This window comes from Anneissia japonica, unplaced genomic scaffold (assembly GCF_011630105.1).
Source record: "Anneissia japonica isolate Jap-2015-1 unplaced genomic scaffold, ASM1163010v1 scaffold287579_len849171_cov184, whole genome shotgun sequence".
Lineage (NCBI taxonomy): Eukaryota > Metazoa > Echinodermata > Crinoidea > Comatulida > Comatulidae > Anneissia > Anneissia japonica.
The window spans coordinates 402,395-421,313 of record NW_022755335.1 but is presented as its reverse complement, the minus strand read 5'-3'; the positions used below and the strand labels follow the sequence as shown (position 1 = coordinate 421,313).

General features: G+C 32.4%; 2 protein-coding genes across 2 annotated transcripts in view; one reads left to right on the top strand and one right to left on the bottom strand.

Moving 5' to 3' along the window:
- The window catches only part of LOC117123412 (sorting nexin-27-like), a gene marked incomplete in the record, with an annotated part of 41,573 nt that extends 30,213 nt beyond the window's left edge, over window positions 1-11,360 (top strand). Inside the window, 5 exon segments of the mRNA XM_033269317.1 lie at window positions 2,674-2,763; window positions 2,898-3,047; window positions 4,571-4,699; window positions 5,109-5,210; window positions 6,102-11,360. Coding sequence (XP_033125208.1) covers window positions 2,674-2,763; window positions 2,898-3,047; window positions 4,571-4,699; window positions 5,109-5,204 — 465 coding nt within the window.
- A 2,524-nt stretch (window positions 11,361-13,884) lies between these two features.
- LOC117123377 (solute carrier family 25 member 46-like) overlaps window positions 13,885-18,919 on the bottom strand; it is a 5,347-nt gene continuing 312 nt past the window's right edge. Inside the window, exons 2-6 of the mRNA XM_033269273.1 lie at window positions 17,390-17,490; window positions 16,600-16,677; window positions 16,091-16,191; window positions 15,666-15,780; window positions 13,885-15,316 (exon numbers count right to left, since the gene is read on the bottom strand). Coding sequence (XP_033125164.1) covers window positions 14,720-15,316; window positions 15,666-15,780; window positions 16,091-16,191; window positions 16,600-16,677; window positions 17,390-17,490 — 992 coding nt within the window. The 3' untranslated portion in view covers window positions 13,885-14,719. The remainder of the gene's footprint in view (window positions 15,317-15,665; window positions 15,781-16,090; window positions 16,192-16,599; window positions 16,678-17,389; window positions 17,491-18,919) is intronic.

Sequence of the window (18,919 nt, the reverse complement as noted above, 5' to 3'; positions counted from 1 at the left end):
AGTGGATGCGATCTACAACCTCTGAATTTGCCTATTAACGATGAATTCGTCGAGAAAATGGTAATATTTTATGAGAAATAGTCTGTATTTCTCTTTTTTTTTATTCTTTTGCGTAAAACTAAAATTCATGCCAATATTTTTCCATGATTTATAAAAATTGGAGTAATGCAAATGCATATTTTCTAAAAAAAAGTCAATTTTTAGTGAAATTTTGCCGGGAATGGGGCTTTAACTAGTAAGTTTTATTCACCTTCACTTTCACATTCATTTTTTTCTCTAATGTCAGAATGTATCTAGTTTTCTTTAAAATATTATTTTAATTGTATTTTGCGGGATGTATTATGTATATTTCCACCTTAGCCCCGACCAAGGTGTAGTGGCCCGTCTGGGAAATTATGGAATACCTGTCGGGAAAAATGCTGATGTCACCAAAGAGTCCCAACAATTTTCAATTCTACTAGATTGAATACATGTTTTTTTTACACACACAATTAATCCATATATGTTTGACCAGAGTAAGAAATCTAATCCCACGTAAATCCATGTAAGCTATTACTTGCCATGTAGAAAACCACACAAGGATACTTTACATCAGCAGCTATCATTAACAGTCCTGATTAATATCAAACTAAACTAATCTAGAGGATATATCATGCGTAAGAGATTAATAAATTAATCTATGATTACATTTTTATAATCTCTCTGAGACATGGAGGATTATAAATTGTGTTGAGGATTTAAGTTGCCCTCTCACTAGATATGACGCCTTAATTTAAATTTCATTTATGTATCCTTTCTATGGCTGTTAAAAATGCAAGCATTCACACTTTAGTCTCGCTGTAATATTTCAGCTTAAATATCTGAGCATACTCAAATTTTGTTTTTTACATAATCTACATATTTTAATACTATAGAAATACTAAGTGTTTTAGGCCTGTAGATAATCTGTAGATAATCTGTAGCAAAATCAAATGTAAGAAGTCTGGCTGGCAATATTGTGAAGTTTGTCTCGCTATAATATTTTAACTTGAAAATCTGAGCATAAACTCAAATTTTGTTTTTGAAATAAACAAACAACATATTTTACTACTATAGAAATACTAAGTATTTTAGACCTGTAGATAAGCTACAGCAAAATGAAATGGTAAGAAGTCTGGCTTGCAATATTGTGGAGTTATATAAAAAAAAAAATTGAAATTGTATGAAAAGTGTTTCTGGCTATAACTGTTAATCTGTAAAATATATCCATAAAATATGTGTTATACCATAAAACTGACAATTTATCTAAGAATATGCTATGTGAAGTCTTGCGGAACATAATTGGAGAAGTAGCAGGAGTCTGCTTTTGAAAATGATAATCCATCACATGTAGTAACATGACAGTACATTTTTGTGAAGAAGAATGTCAAGTGATAAATAAATGGCAAAGGAGTAGAAAGAAAACGAAATTATTTACCATTTTAAATATATAAAATAAATATTATTCAGTGATATCATTTTAGGGCATACTGTATTTTTTATGTCAGTATAAGATAGCTAATGCTAATTACGTTAACTCCAATTATGTCTTTCACATAGTAAATGAGCTTCAATTGTAGTGTGTATAATGCATGCAAGTACGACAACACAGAACATAACAACACCATAACAACAACCTTAATACCTAATCATAATGAAATTGACAAACCTTTTTAATCCAAATACTAGGAGCTGGGTCATGGGGTGACGTTTCACTAATCAGGTTCTCAGTCTCTTATAAAGAATTTGAATTATTATGCTGTTTTTTTTATAAATTTACAAACTTATAAATGTGTTGAGATTAAACTAACCTCTAATGGATTGCTTTTTTAAAAATTATGTTTATAAGTAAATTATTAATATTTAATTAGAATAGGAAGCAAAAAAAAAAAAAACATCCTCACTAAGTTAGAATGGAAGCAGTGGTAATGGCAACAGTGGCAACAGAACGTCAGTGATGTCAGCCCATTTATTTTCAGTTTTTTACATAATAAAATATTTCTTTCGAAAATTTTATAATTGCCTTGTTGAACATTCCCATTGAAATATTAATGACTATCATCAAGGCGATGTTGTCCCCCTATTAAGGTTTTCATGGCAATGTTAATGATTGACGTGTCAGTGTTGATAAATATTAATTAGTAACATGGTTGTCGTGGCATGTTCAACTATTGCTATTTTGATGCTTGTTGCTTGCTAATTAGCATGAGTAATTATTAGGCTCCATACCATACATGATTTTTTGCTAAGTGCAACTCTCAAGTTCCTTTGGCACTTATTAGAGGTAGAATTCTAACATTGTGGTGCTTAATCAAGAGTTTGTATTACCCAACATGATATATTTGGTAATATCAGATTTCCTACATATGAATTAATATCTACATTGCTAGACAGGCCTACATGTACAATGCACTGTTCAACAGAAAGTGCAGGATTCTGTATAATTTTGAATAAAGTTAGATACTGTAAACAGTCCAATAACTTGTAATAGCACAGGTTTTTCAAATAAGTGCTATTCGAAAGCTACCAAAAATTTTACAATTATTGCATCACTTATTTTGTTTTTTAGTAATATTTAGTTTAATAGTAATATTATATTTTCAAGCTTTTTCATGAAATTTTACTTACTGATTACAAATGATTTTGTTTCTAAAGGCTGTTGATGATGTGAGTAAAGAAAGGATCAAACCAGGAAACCACCTTAGTGACCTTAAAAAATTTCAGGAAAATGATCAAAAGCTACAGGTATGTTATTTAAGCTTTTGTATTTACCTAATTAATTATTTGGTTTTTTTTCTCACTTTTTTTCATCACTTGCTACTTACATTTCTTCACCCTTCTGTAATTTTTGTTAACATTATGTTACAATTTATTTGTAGTATTTAAAAGTTGCGCGGCAATGTAAAGGCTACGGTGAACTTGAATTTCCACACTGCCCCTGCGATGCCCGCAAGAGTGGGCACGTCATTCCAATCATCAGCCTTGATACCTTCAGGTTACAAGCTTGCACGGAAGACGGAGTCATTGAGGTAAGTTGCAAACATAATTGTCTGAGCAATATTTTGCATTTCTCACAAATATCTCATAATTATATATTGACTTGCAGGTTCCTTGAACATTTCTAGCTGCTTTTGCGGTCATATTACATTTTACACTGTCGCAAACATATTGAAAACCTCACTTTGCTGTAAAATCTGGAAAAAAAATTCCTAATTGATTTATTTTATTTAATTAGAACATAAATAACAAATTCTATGAACATATATTTTCTTGTTTAAAAGGATCAAATACTGAAGTATTTAAAGGTTCAAAATACTATTTTTAAAAAAGGGAAAAAAACTTTATATGCTAAGTTTTTAAATATTTAAAAATCTGTATATCAATAACCATTTCCAAGTTTTTTGTTGAACACATTTTTGTGTTTTAGAAAAATCAGTTGTACAACATAAAAACATTTTTTTTTCTCCAGAGCCTGGCTTTAAGTTTTCGCAGGTAAAATAAGAGAGATGTAAAGAAGAGAATATAAAAATTGTATGTGTCAGTTAATAGAATGGATTTAAAAATATTGAAATTTGGTTTTAAAGTTATGGCTTAAGATTGACAGTATTTTTTTGACCTTTCAATATATATGAAAATATCATGAATGTCTTAATAAAATCATGCAAAATATTGCAAATATTCTGCAAAATCTCACAAAAATATTTCACATTTCACTACTTTATCTGTTGAAATATTAATTACTTTTTCTGCTTTGCACTACAATTAGTTAAATGTTTTGTACGTGCATGCTATCTGACGGCGGTTATCAGATTGTATGAGGAGGTGTTTCTATTTTATTTGGATTTAACAAGATACATAGGTTAGACGTCACAATTTAAAGTGGTGATTTGAATCACTGTTGAATGATAAGAGTTGTAAAATTTCAGTGGTTTGAATTAGATTTGTTTATGTTCACTCACTTCAGTATGGCAACAGTGAATTATGTTGCTTTGAAATGCAGTTAATGTTTATTAGCAAAAAATGTCTCTTATTTAGAAAGTCATAACCAGTTTTGCTTTTAGGTAGCACAATTTTTAATGTGAGAGCTTGGGGCACAGTGGTAAAAAGGTTTTGGATTATCCAACAGGGGTCCTCATGTTTTGAGTAATAAACTACATTTATATGCAAAGCTATTTTTTTCTCTCTCTCTCTCTCTTGTAACTGGGTAAACCTACTTTATTGGTGTGAGATAAGAGGCAGACATTGATATAAATTTAGATTGTATAATGAAGTTTACTGTAGTTATGTATAGCAGGTTTTATGCAGTCATAATTTAAAAATATGAATCCTTTACAAGCGAAGTTTCCACGATTTTCTGAATAAATCCACACATGTTGCCAAAGCTTGTGATACTGATAATTATGATGGTGGCAACATCGGTGTTCATGATGACAATGAGAACTGTCTCATTTGATGGTATTGTTAGTGATGATGGAGGAACTGACGACAAATTATAAAATTTTCATAAGACATTTCAAGCAGACTTAATTATCCACTATCATTACATCACTAGGAGCAAGTGCCCACATTCAAGTGGACGGAAATCAAGCAGTTTGAATATGATGACGAAGCAATGGCCTTTACATTTGAATATGAGAAGACGGGGAAGAAGCCAAGATGGGTCAAAGTTCACACACAATATGTAAGTTTGAACCTCTATTTTATTGTACACATATTTAAATTTCAGTCTCTTGAAATTCCAAACTTTTGTACAATTGTTATTTCATAAATCATTGTGAATGCTTGTTATTTAAATTATATAAATTTATATTTATATTAAAATTTAATTTGTTTATCATGATTTTGTATAATCATCTATATTTTCTAAATAATATAATTGTACGGTCTTATTAATATAATTTTATTTTTCACTCTTGATTATCTTATATTAATTGTACCATCTCATACGACTTTATTCCATCTTGTAACCTAAACCTAGTACAGACATTTTTCTTGTAGATTCCTCTACTGAATGTAACAATATTTTAAATATTAAAAACTTTCGTTAATTTCAAATGTTAAAATATAGGAAACATGATTATATTTTTCAGTTCAAATATATGTTAGAGTGTTTTAGTCGGGTAGCAAAAGAACGAAAAATCTCAGAAGAAGGTACTAATAATCACTCTGAAAATGGAAATGATTAAGAATAGGTAAGATGATGTGGTATAATGGTTTTGGTCATTTACGTGACGACATAACGCTAGAATTGATTCAACCATCTGTGACCATCCTTCGTTCTCTGCACAACATATCGTGGTTCACATCACGAACTAACACTATCAAAGTAGATTGTGTTAGTTCATGAAATCACAGTAGCGCGTCAAAATGAGCATGTATTGGTTGTCAAGCACTTTTGTATTCTTTTCCACACAAAAAGTCGTTAACAACAGCAGCGCGTATTTTGACGTGCTTTCTTGATTTCACAAACTAACACTATCTACTTTGATTGTGTTACTTCGTGATGGGAGCGACGATATATATTTGTGCTGAACTGCGTCCTAGAATTTACATGACACAACAACGTTCTCATATGCACAGATGACTTTTTAGTGATGGCATTATGTTGTCATGCAATCAAAAGCTACTTAAAGAATGTTAACTTTCAAAATGAGCTTGATCAAGATAATTACAAATATGTACCTTAAGCGGATCCATGGTATAATAGTTAAGTGCCTTGACATAAAATAAAGGGTATGTGTTCAGTCATCAAGAAATTATTATGTAGTGAGTGCTCTGCTGCATGATCAGTCAATCAATCATTCCATTTGTATGCCATGTGGTGTTGGGTGGGGGAGGGGGTAAGGTGTACTTGAAGGTGAAGTGTAGATGGAATGATGTTATTTTAAAAGCAAATGATTAGCTTGTTCCTCTTTGTATTTATTTATTTTAAAATTTCAGATCACATTAAAGAAAGCCCACCATTTTCAGAATGGAATTTATTTTCAATAAAACTAAGTCAACCTCAGTTCTTAATCCTATCTGTTCCCCTCTACAGCATGACATTAAATTGCTTAAAATGTTTTTCTTTTTCTGTTTTTCAGTGGAAGTAAAAAAACAATGAGTGATCATGTGACATGGTGTTCAAGTCCTATGTCTATCATGTGATTGATTTTGTCATGTGATATCTACCATGCTATACACTAAGATTGCACATTAACTTACACCAGAACACACAAATGAAACTGCAACACTTCACTTAAAATCGATTCTTGAAGGCATTGTATAACTTGAGGGCAGTGTTTTTATTACGATGATGCTCTATTTGCGGGCAGTGTCATATATAATAATAGTGTAAAGCTTGAGGATGTCATTCCACTCGAGGTACTATGCGTGGAGGATGAGGCTTTATTTGAGAGTTATGCTATTCTTTGGAGTGGTGTTCCCCTTGAGGACATTGTCCCATTAGCCAACACTATAATAAATCTGCTACCAATTTTGACAAAATATAGTTTAATTGATGCATGCTTTACAAATGCACATTGTGTAGTGATAAGAGGATTTGTTTTAAGCAGTGAACATATGATAATGTCAAGATCCTGCCAGTGCCCCTTGCCAATTGGGTATCTTATTAACCAATCAGCTATTGATTAATACTGTTGGTAGGAAATTACACTAAGTTTGGTTGGTGTACATACTAAGGTTTTATAGACATTGATAAATCTAAGTGTATGTTGTTTATTAGTCTCTTGTTGAATATTTCTGCACATTTACTTGAGATGTATTGCAAGTGTTAGTTTGCAGTTCATTGCACAGGTTCAGATGGATTGTATACAGACTGCAGGCAGCTCTTTAGTTGTATTAATAATGACCCTGATGCTTGTCAAGGGGAAATTTACAAGATGATTGGAAATTATATTTATATTGATTCAAGATATGGTTGAAACGAAATTTTAGTAAAACCTACTTCACAGACATAATATAAATATAAATGAAATTCTACAGCATAAATGCATTTCTTTTTTTAATGGAAATGTCATATCGTTAGGTTACATTGAGGCAAGTAATGTTATGCAATTCCTCCAATATATTCATCTTGCTTTTGTCATCCCTTGCAATTTGCAATTCCTATCCCATAATGCAATTTTCCAACATACGATTCCTAGTCAGCCTGCAGTTCATCCCAAGTAGTTGATTAAAATATATTCCCCCTCCGGCCAAATGGTACGCTTGAAAAATATTGTAGCTCATGAGTAGGTAACTAATTGTTGCATTCCATAATACTGTATAATGTTTCCTTTTCACCTGCATATACCCTTCTAAAAGTCTACTGAAGATATTTTGCCATGGAAAGGCAAGTCTGCTCAGCAGACTATGATGGTATTTTATTGTCGTAAATGATTGTTAAATGCTTGGTTTATTACACTTTCATCTTGAAGAAGCTTTTACAGTACAGATATTAATGTATTTTGAATCCAATAGAAGCAACTATTTTTAGAACTAATGTTTGCTTGTACATAAATATATATATATATATAATTCAGTAGCTATGATTTGATTTTTTTTATTCAACAGTAATTTTTGTTTTTGTTTTTTGCATGGTAGGTGCTATGGTAAACATGTGTCTAGTCTGAATCCCACAGAAATGTATTAAGGTTAATAGAATTATTACATTGGATTTTTGAAGAAGATTGTATATTGTATTTTCACATTCCTATTGATAATGTTTGGATAAAAATAAAATTATAAGGAAATGTGGAATATATATTAGAGTGTTGTTAGTAAGTACAAAGATACCTGAATTATACATTAATATATAAGTATATTAATGGTTATAGTACATTTGTTTAATCTTTAAGTACACTGATATCTAGTATGTTTTTAGGTACATCTTTACATACTGTAATCTTTTAAGTACATCGATATCTATAAGTACATTTTTTTTTGCTTAGATATCTTTAAGGTACTATAATATTGGTACATTGATACTTGCAAGTATATTGGTATAATTAAGTACATTGACAGCTGTATATTAAGTACATGCTTTTGTACATTATTATTAAATAGTTTATTAAATTTTTAACATGAAGATAATGTACATATCTTTATATACATTGTTATCTTAATATCTTTAACTTAAAACTGGTTTTCATAAAATTGCTAGACTGTAGGTGTCACAATCAGGAAGCCCTTGGATTTGACCAGTCTATTCATAATTGCCGGCAACTGGCAGTGCTAGTGTGTAGCACTATATGGAAACTAAGCTTTATAAAACACAGTACACTAAAGACCAACTCAGACAGCATCGTACGACTCAGCCCGACGCGATTCATCGTCAGGGACAGTCTTGAGCCATCGTGAGAAATATTAAACATGTTTAATATTCTACGACGCGACTGCCCCCGACGCACACCATCGCGTCTGCGTTTAACTCACACAGACCCTACGCGACAACAAATCTCGTCGAGCTGCGTCGTACGACGCTGTCTGAGTTGGCACTAAGAAAACACAGAGAGTTGTTTATCACCAGAAGGGTTCCTGTGCTGCTATTGCTGAGGGTTGGTCCAGGCCTAATTCAAATTTCCTAGCTACACAAATAGGACCAAATAAAGTTACTTAACTTTACCATTGATATATCTTTGATGATATTTTGATGTGTTTTAAATTGAAATCTCAATGTTGATAACAATATTTTGAGTACTTTGGTATGTATTGATATCTTTATTAAATACCATTATTATACAGTATTTATAGTTGTACTTATTAGTTTTATTGTAAGAGTTCTATGTAGTATTATTACTCTTCCTTTTATTGAAATGATTGCTACTTTTATCTTTGTTATTCAAAAAATTTATTTTGAAGAATTTTCTTTGTGTTAACCAGAAACAAAATGATCGTTATGTATAGTGGTATCGTAATTAATTATAATATCTACACAATGAGTTTTTTTAAATTTATTTTTATTATTAATATAGGTTATAGTTCATTTCTTTATTTTTTTTCAATTATTCCAGTATTTAATATTGATATACCTCTGTTGATTATTGTACTGTTGTTGGTATGATGTATAGTATGTATTATTTTTTTTTTAGTACAAGTTTATACTGTAAATAAGGCGAGATTTTTTTTATACCTTGTTTTGTGAACTTATTTTTAAAGATCGTCAAAGGAGGTCAGAATAAAAATTAATTTTTGGTTTTTCATTTAGCAATTAACCCTTTCCAGTCTGCCCCATTACCATTGCCTGGGGCTGTACCAAATCTGGGAAATTACATCATCTACACTAAATGTCGGATTTTTACTGGGCACAGGCTTTTTATTTGGTCTGAATACAAGAGGCCCTCTACAGAAATACTCCTACATCACTCTCAAAAAATTCTATAGAGGGCAGCCTAGCTATGAAATAATTATCATGAAATCTGTACAGGGTGTACGTACAACGCCCCTCGCTATAAAGTATGGTCAAAGAGGGCATCTTCACGATGCCATACGACTGGAAAGGGTTAAGTTTTGCAGAAAAACATACACAATAGAAAATAAATAAAATTTTATTGGTGAATCTAAACAGTGTAGTAATGGGATGGTTAAATGCTTTAAATTTATATAATTAGGAAGAAATATATATATCTTATTTTTGGAGATTTCAAGGCAGTGGTGGGCGTAATAAAAATAAAGAAAAACTTTTATATTTTTTTGTGGCGGCGGGTACGCTAATTGGCCCAAGATAAATTTTTATTTTTATTTGAAATCGCCATTAGTGGCAGGTGGTGAGTTGCTAAACAAGGTATAAAAAAATTCTCACCTAACAGCCTCATAATGTATTAAAAATGTATTATTATTATTATTGTTATAATTGATATTTTTGTTGTACTAATTTAGCTAGATTCTACAATTGGCTTATTATTATTGTATGCTTTAGTAAAATAACAGGATGGTAGTGTCCGGCAGAGCATTCACCATATAGTTTAAGACTTAATGTGAAGTGCCTAGAGATATATTCAATCGACAGGGCACTTTATTATTATTATTTTGTTAATATTATATTGATATTGTATTTTTCTTGTATCTTATATCTTGTTATACTGTTTTGTTGAGGTGGTAGTTATTGTGGGGTTGGCAGCCCAGTGTTTGATAAATTTTCAAGCTTGTACTTGGTGGCCGGCCTCTGAATTTCTGACCATTGATTCTTATCTAAAGCAACTTTGGGATACATATTGCATGATATTTGAAAGTAAGACAGTTTAGTTAGCTTTGATTTTGCCCTCAAGTTTGACATCTCATTAAAGTATTCGTTGGCACATTTATATATAAGTGGATAATAATAATTAATATGAAAAGTTCATCTCTTGTGAAGCCCATGCATCGGTGGGTTGCATCAAGGGGCATGCAATTCTAAAAGTAATTTATTTGAAAATCCATCTGGTTTTAGGTGACACTTACAGATGTAATAAGAGGTGGTAACTGTAAAACATTGGAACAAATGTACATAACACACACAAAAAAATGTATTTAGTAAGTATATTTCTTTTAATTTCTTGACAGACTTCAGTAAAAAAGATTTTCTCCCCCATTGGCTTGTACATGTTTAAACAGGTTTCATTTTCAGTTAGTCAAAGATCCTTAGCATTTATGCATAAAATATATTTATCTAATATCTATCATTACTATTCATGAGGAACATAAATATTAATATAAATGAATATTAATTAGTTACTGTCAGTAAGGTTTTTACTAAATATATAAAATGATTTTACATTAACTGTGTGTAAACTTGTGTAAGAACCATCCAGCAGCTTATTAAAAAATGTGGCTATTCAGTAGGTAGGTAGGTACATAATTATTCATAAGTATCATTAAATAAACATTAATAATAATTATTACCAGTAGTTGCTGTGATTAAATACAATTTTAACTTCAGTCTGCCTTGAGAAAGTAAAGCCATAGATTATCTGTCCATTTAAAACTATATAAAATAGGTACGCCACCAGATTATTGTGAAATAACACAAGAAATTCATGTTTTATTTCTATTAGTGTAGATGGATCATGTGATTCTAAACGAACTGATCTAGTTCTTGATAGCTATGGTATATCAGAAGAGTTTTTAATTCTAGAGTTTTTGGTGAATTTATTGAATGAATTATTATTTGATATTGATTGGACAAAATAAAAAAATGTAATATAAGTTCAGTCGAGCAAGTGTATAGATATCAGTTGTAATTGTATCGTAGAGTATGTATCTTCATGATAAATGATTTAAATATATTTTAATATTGCGGTATTGTATGGGTAGTGAATATATTTACTCCACAGTTATAACAGTTGATTGACTGATAATAAAAGCATTACCATCACATAGAACATACAGTATCTGTTTGTATCGTGTTTCTTAAATATCACTACAAGTGGGAGTGGTTGGCGAAGCGGTTGCATTTCAGTCTCCCATCCGGGAGGACGGAGGCTCAAAGCTTTATCTGAATTTTGCTTGTGTCCTTGGGCAAGGCGTTTGTCTCTGTCAACCCAGAAGTCTATATGGGTATGTGCAGTGTTGGCGCCAGCGGGGCACATTGCGTCAGCAGGGGAAATTACCCCTGTTGGACAACAAGCCTGAACCCCCTTTCGTCAGAATCATGACTAGGTCGTCAGATCAAAAATTTAAAAAATAATTATAATTTGCCTATCCGAATCACGTTATTTTGATTGCCAATCCCTATATATAAAAGCACACGTTGGACCATACCAAGCCATAAGAGCTCTCCCGGTGAACCCTTCAAGGGAGTTTTTATTCCTGCCGTCGACGGCGGCTTTGTCTCTTGGCCCGGACTCTTCCGACGGAGAGGTTGTACCAATTGTCAGCAAATTTCTGGCGCCATCATTGGGTACATGGTAGAATGATGTGGCATTGAATATATTGGAATTAAATTGCAAGCATGACTAGGAATGCTCCCGGGAGTTTATAAATTTCTCCCATGATAGCAGATTCTCACATTGTAATGCATGTTCAGCAAGACCACTACATGTAGTGTCATGAATAAATGCTTGGATGTTAGGGAAAAGGGCAGTATTTAATTATAACATATTTAATATTAATGGCAACAGATTCCTACCTCATCTAGCATTGAAAATGTTCAATGTGACTGCTACATTCAATACGTCACGTGCATGTATAAATGCCTGGTTGGCTTGATGAAAAGCAGAATATATATATGTATCAAGTTGTTTATTAATGATGTTGAGAGAGGATCTAGTAGTAATTCGTGTTCAGTTGAGCATAATCCTCGAGTGATGATACCAGCTTGGTTGCCATGGCAATGCTTTAGGGTACTGAAGGTAATGTCTATTTGTTGACTAGCCTGTATTTTATGATGATGCGTTATCACTTGTTAGTTAACCGCCAGAGTGCAATACATGATTTTTATTAAGGAATCAATATCCTTGCCACTTGCAGAGCAAGCAGAAGGGGATTCCCTCTAAATTTCTCAAGTCTCTCTGTGGGCCCTCTCTATTTCAAATCCCTGGATCCGCCATTGGCATGAAATATCAAGCTTATATATGCTTAAATATTATTTGAATCTTCAAATTGATGTTGTGTTGATTCATCATATAATATTAAATTAATAATTAACAGCAAATTTAAAACAAACACAATGACAATCTTAAAATGTATTTTTAATTACAGTATGTTGTAATCTCTGTATCATCACAATATTGCAAATGTGTGGTCTAGCAGGAGTATAGAGCAACGGACCATGTGTTGTAGTCCAGTAACATAAGCCAATCAAAATGAATGTCATATACTAGCATCAATATATAATTAAAGCACCAAATAATTACCAAATTTAACATTTTGTATAGTATGTAATGGATTCACACCATTTTTGTATAATTTTCATAAATGTTATTAACTAGTATTAACTACAGTATAATACATACTGCAAGTATCGAAACTTCGATACTTGCAGTAAATATCGAAATGCACGCCATCGTGTCGGGATTCAATATTTCGACATTAATTATGTCATCATGATGACATAATTAATGTCGAAATATTGAATCCCAACACGATGGCGTGCATTTCGATACTTGCAGTATGTATTATACTATCTTATCTGAGATTAATCAGTGGACCTTTCAGTATTAACTACAATCAATATTTTACTGTATGAGTCACCTGATGAATTCTTCCATCATTAAAACAGCAACCATTCAATAAAATTAATTAACCTTATTTATTTGTTCTTTTCACATAACTGCAAGGAACTTGCCAGTTAAAGGATGGATTTTCATTTGTGGCAGAAAAAAAATACTCCCAGCTGTGACTGGGTTTTACCTCGGTTAGAGCTGAGCAAGTGGCCAGGAGTAATTGTTTTTGCTTCTTGTGCTGAAGACCTTGGTTCAAACCCTGCAAGTGCCTGATTTTAATTGGAGTCTGCTAGCTAGGCTCCTCGAATAAACCTTATATTGAAAGTTATGTGGGTTAAGGACATGTGTTAGTTAAGGACAAATGTTGTAGTTGGAAGGCAATGCGGGTCCCCAGGGGCCCAGCTCAAATTTCGAGGACCAATAAAGGGGTATCCACCAAGCTATTCCAGCTATCCAACTCCAATCCTGGCATACTGTATATCCTGGCATACTGTATATCCTGGCATACTGTATGTAGTGTTTTCTAAATGTCTTCTACAGCTTCACATACTGTCCAGTTCAATAAAATTCTGCAACTTGTATTACAAATACTGTACTGTACATGGAAAATTAGCATCTCTAGAGGTACCCATTTACCCAGGCCAACACAGACTAAACTCCCATAAACTACCTTTCCCATGAACATTTGAATTAAACTTAACAACTGACTAATAAGAATAGGGCCAGGAATATGTGCACATCCAAATAAACACACAATTGTACAATGTTGTATTCTGAAACCTACAGTATCTATATCCAAGGGGTAGATAATACAAACAATAAAATGTTGAAATTATAACATAGTACATGGTAACTCCTAGATGATTAACTATAATTTTTTTTATAGATAAAACAAAATTATATAAAGATTTTTTTATCTTTATAAATTCAAATAAAATTGTAATACATTTTTTTATTTATAAATTTACACAATTCATTTCTGGCATGTCATATCGGATTCAGAATTGGGCACTCAAATCACCAACTATGGGTTTATTCATGAATGCAACATTAAAACCAAATTGTAATGCATCTTTATTATACTATAATGTTCACACTCTTTTAGTGATTTGTTGGAACACAACACCAGCTTTTTAGTTGTTTACTTGTAAGTTATTCAGTCATTGTCAATAATAACATAATGACCAATAAACCAGAATAATTAATAACAAATAATCCATACAAAATCAAAATATTAATTATCATTATGTTAAAAATATTAAAATTAAAGGAAATTTTAATAGTTCCACATGTTTAACATGACCAAAAAATTTGATTACAAATTGATTACATAAAAATATATTCTAATTTTATTTTAATAAAATGTTATCTTTCCCAACATGATTAGCTGTTTATGCAATGGACTAAATATTGTCAAGTGACTTTATAATGTATTTTATTGTACTGTATTTTTAGTACTTCAACCTCATAAATTTCTTTAATAAAAGTAGTCTAAGCAAAACAATCTTGCACTGTTCGATTTTCATAGTTGTAACTTTGGTGTTCAATCTTGGAATTCATGTAAAATTCTGGAATAGAACTCATGATTTGTCCATACCAAACTCCTCTGCTAACTTTGTGTATACAAATTTTGTTGACTTGAGAATTACCGCATGGATTGCATACTGCAGTAAAAGCGCTCCAAAACCTTTATAGAATCCAGACACACCCTCCTCATAATGTATGACAGTAAAACAATCCCAAAATCCATAATACTGAGTGGTGATTGGAAGAACTGACAATCCGTCATCCGTGTTATCTATAATTGTTCTCGTCCCTTGGAGCAGTAATCGGTGGAGGACAGTTTCAACAGGAAATAAGGCCATATCAACGATAAAATGTCCTGTAAAAGCTGAGAATAGTTCAGGAAAGTAGGCATCTAGCATGGATCTGGCGGGAGGTGTTCCATCATTCTTTTCCATGTACTTCTTACGCTGATGTTGATGGATAAAATATAGCGTTGTATATTGGATTGCTGAGGTGAGAATATATCGCACAAGAGTTGTGGCTGTTGCTGGTACGACAAGTGACAGTAGAGGCATCATACGTGCTGTATGTGGCACGCCCCAGCCAGTCACGCGACAAAATCCCTCACGGAGGCAATCAAAAGGTCCTGGGCGTTCACTTGCAATTTCGCTCTGAAAATTAACAGAACATTAATTCATAAGAATTCATCTGCGTTGGTGGAATTATGATTGAAAATTCTGAGGTAGGAATCTAATTTTATCTGAGTAACTGTTGTTTGAATTTAAAAACATTAAAATTCAATCATAATATAATCATATCTTTGTGAAAACCACATAATATCTTATTTTTGCTGTTGGATTAAGTACTCAAACATAGATATATTATCCTGCCCAATGACAACATCAACATGACCATTTCCAGTCTCAAACCATTAGGTTATAAACTGCACTGCCATATTATCTTGATTTATTATATGTCTTCTAGTTTATATCTATGTTATAATTCTTCTGTTGAAATTACCTGAACTGTTTCCACAAGACTAGCAGCATACACTGGCAGGGTTATGACACTGCTGATTACTTTCAGTATCACATGACCTGCAAATTGCTTCAATGAACTTTGTGAATGTATATCTCTGAAATAAAATTTATTATCAAAATCATAACAACTATTATGTAATGAATTTTTGTAGCAAATACTCATCTGCATGACATATTTAAACATGAATAAAAATGTGGGGTTGAGGCTCAATCAGTGATTGGATGTTATTGTATCACAAATTAGGGCAATAACATCCATCTAACCAATCAGCATTAGGAATAAGTTCAAAACTGGTGTAACAATAGCCACTTCCTAAAAAATGCTTTACCAACTAAACTCAGAACCTAATTGGTATAAATTTATTGCCAAAGTTAACAAATATATGATCAAAATAATGCTCTTACTTTGGAAATGGTGTTACTTCACTGATTACAGTCTCTGTCACCATACCAAGGCCCTGCACCATTATTGTACTTGGAATGCCTTTCCATAATGCTGTAAATCCCTATGAAAAAAGCAAAATTTTGTAGTGAAAATATGATGGGAGATAAAAAATATAAAAATGACAAACTAAGTTTTAGAATATTATAGGGCACAGCTTGCTTGCTTTTTTAATTTGCTTTTATTGTGCATGCTTTTAAGTTATGTCAGTGCATCTGTCTATATTTAAACCATGGTTTTAACTATTGTTTTTTTTATGTTTTTTGTAAACTTATCAATTGTCTTGTGCCAATGGAAAGCAAATTTCCATAGCAATTTCTGGACCAATAAAAATATATATCCTTTTTCCTATATTTTGGAAACTAAACTATATTTATTGTTATGTAGTTTCTTATTAAAAGATTGATTTGCATGCACAAATAAATAGTGTCACTTATTAACCATCAGCTAATCATAACTTTCGATACTGTACCTGATTTCCTTGCAGAGTGGTCATAACTTGGATGACAGTGAATGGAGTCAGGTGATAGCGAAAGCTCTGACAATTGACCTAAAACGACCAAAGGCTAATGTTAATTGTTATGCCATGGATGAAAGTGGAAGTGGTTAGGCGCAGTGGGAACTATTTGGTTTCCCAACCTCAAGGTCGGGGTTTCATTCCCCTCACTGTGCATTCCACTTGTGTCCTTGGGCAAGGCACTTGATCTGCATTGCTTCTTTCCACCCAGGAGTATAAATGGGTACCAGGTAGGGTTAAATGCCAAAATGCACTGAATGTAGCTGCTGTAACGTTATGGAATACTCCCCCAGGGAGCTTAAGTTTGTGTTCCATATGCATTTAATCCAATAACTGGGGGTAATAATGTGAAGCGCTTAGAGGCCTTGTTGGTGTTAAGTGCTATATACGTCTAACATATTATTATTATTATTATGAAAAAAAAATACTGTTAACAATGTCAATTCACTATGAATAAAGAAAATATATTTGGTTGAACCCAATACTTAATGGTTTAAAAATATTAAGGTTCATCATACAAACAGTGGCTTAATTTTATCTTCCATACAGTCCTAGAAAGTAACTTATCATCATCAAATACATGATAATTCATTTATATATTTATATATCAACTTTCTTATTTCAATGCCTGCTGAATTCAAAGGCATTGATTTCCAGTTGTGGTACACACACATTTGATTAAATTTTAAAATACAGTTAAACTTGCCTAACTTAAAAATACAATAAATAATGAATAGGCAGCTACCTGACATTGTCTCCTGAAAGCAATCAGTGGATGAGACAAAACATTTTCGGTTAGTAGACTCGCAATACCGATTCCAAAACCAGCATAACGTTGAAAGTTCTCTGAAATATAAAAGATTTAGTGGTAGAAAATATGATGAACTTATGCAGGAAAACCCATGACATAGTTACAATTAAATGTTTGATTACCTAAGGTGAAAAAAGCAGTTACAGAACTGTTCCAGAATATTAGTCTCCCACATGACAAGAGAAGATAGGCCCTAGCTAGGTAGATTGTGTTTCTATAGTGGGCTAGAATAGACTGGACCTATATTCATTTCATTTCTTTTACTATTAAAATACAAAAAGACACAATAAATAGGCTCATGTCTAATTTAGAACTTACCAAATTAGGTCTGGGGACAGCTACAGTAGGCCTAGGTCTAGTCCTAAATAAAGTAAGTTTTGATGAATTGTGCTCAAGAATCAGCTGTTTCCAAGGAATAATTGTCAGTAGTGATAAATCTTAATCTTGTTGTAGACTGTTTTAATAGTAAGTATACAAAATAAAAACAAGCTAGGCTTTGGCCTAGTACATGTTTAACGAAATTAACGATTATCACCATGCAAAAAAGGACAAATGTTGAATTTTTTAATTAATAAATTTTCTCATACCAAAATACAAGTATGCCAAATTAGGCCTGAAGCAGCCGCTACCTACAGCTGCTGCCCTCTAGAACAGTCGCCAATTTGTGTATGTGTATGGAACGCCGGTGACGCATGCACAATGCAGTACAGTATAATTGTTAAATGTTTGATTTGGCATAGGCCAAGTCGGTTTGGCATAGGCCTAGGCTAAGTAGGTTTGGTATAGACCAAGTTGGTTCAGAATTTGGCCTACAGTAACAAATATTATTAGAGGCAGGCCTAGGCTATTTTAATTTTACTTTATTATGCACAAGATTTTGTCATGGTTAGATGTGTATAAGAGACAGGCACTGAATGTAGCTGCTGCAACGTTATGGAATACTCTATAATAGATACCAAATTACGTTAAAGTAATCAATATCATCTAACAATCATTGTATGTCTTTTAATTGCACTATATTTTTATTTTTAATGTATCCTTTTATTCTAATTCAGATTTTATATATAGTAGGTCTATGTAGGACTAATAATGTAATATGCTTTATTAATCATTAGATATAAATGAAAAAAAGGCCGAGTTGACTGGGGCCAAATTAACTCGAATCCTTTGTATTATTATTACTATTTAGCGAGCGGTATTGTATTAATAATTGTGCATGCGTCACCGGCGTTCCATACACATACACACATTGGTGGCCGTTTTGGAAGGGAATCACCCTGGATGGCGTCCACTGTATGGGTGGGGTGACAGACGATCGGGCACAGACTAGGCCCTAGTGAATGCAAAATAATCATTACAATATACTATTCCACAGCCAGTCCTTAGACTAAAAGGCCAGGTCTAGTAGAAAATTGTCCAATTCATTCATGAAACGTTCAAGACATTCACCGCCCGCCCCTAAAC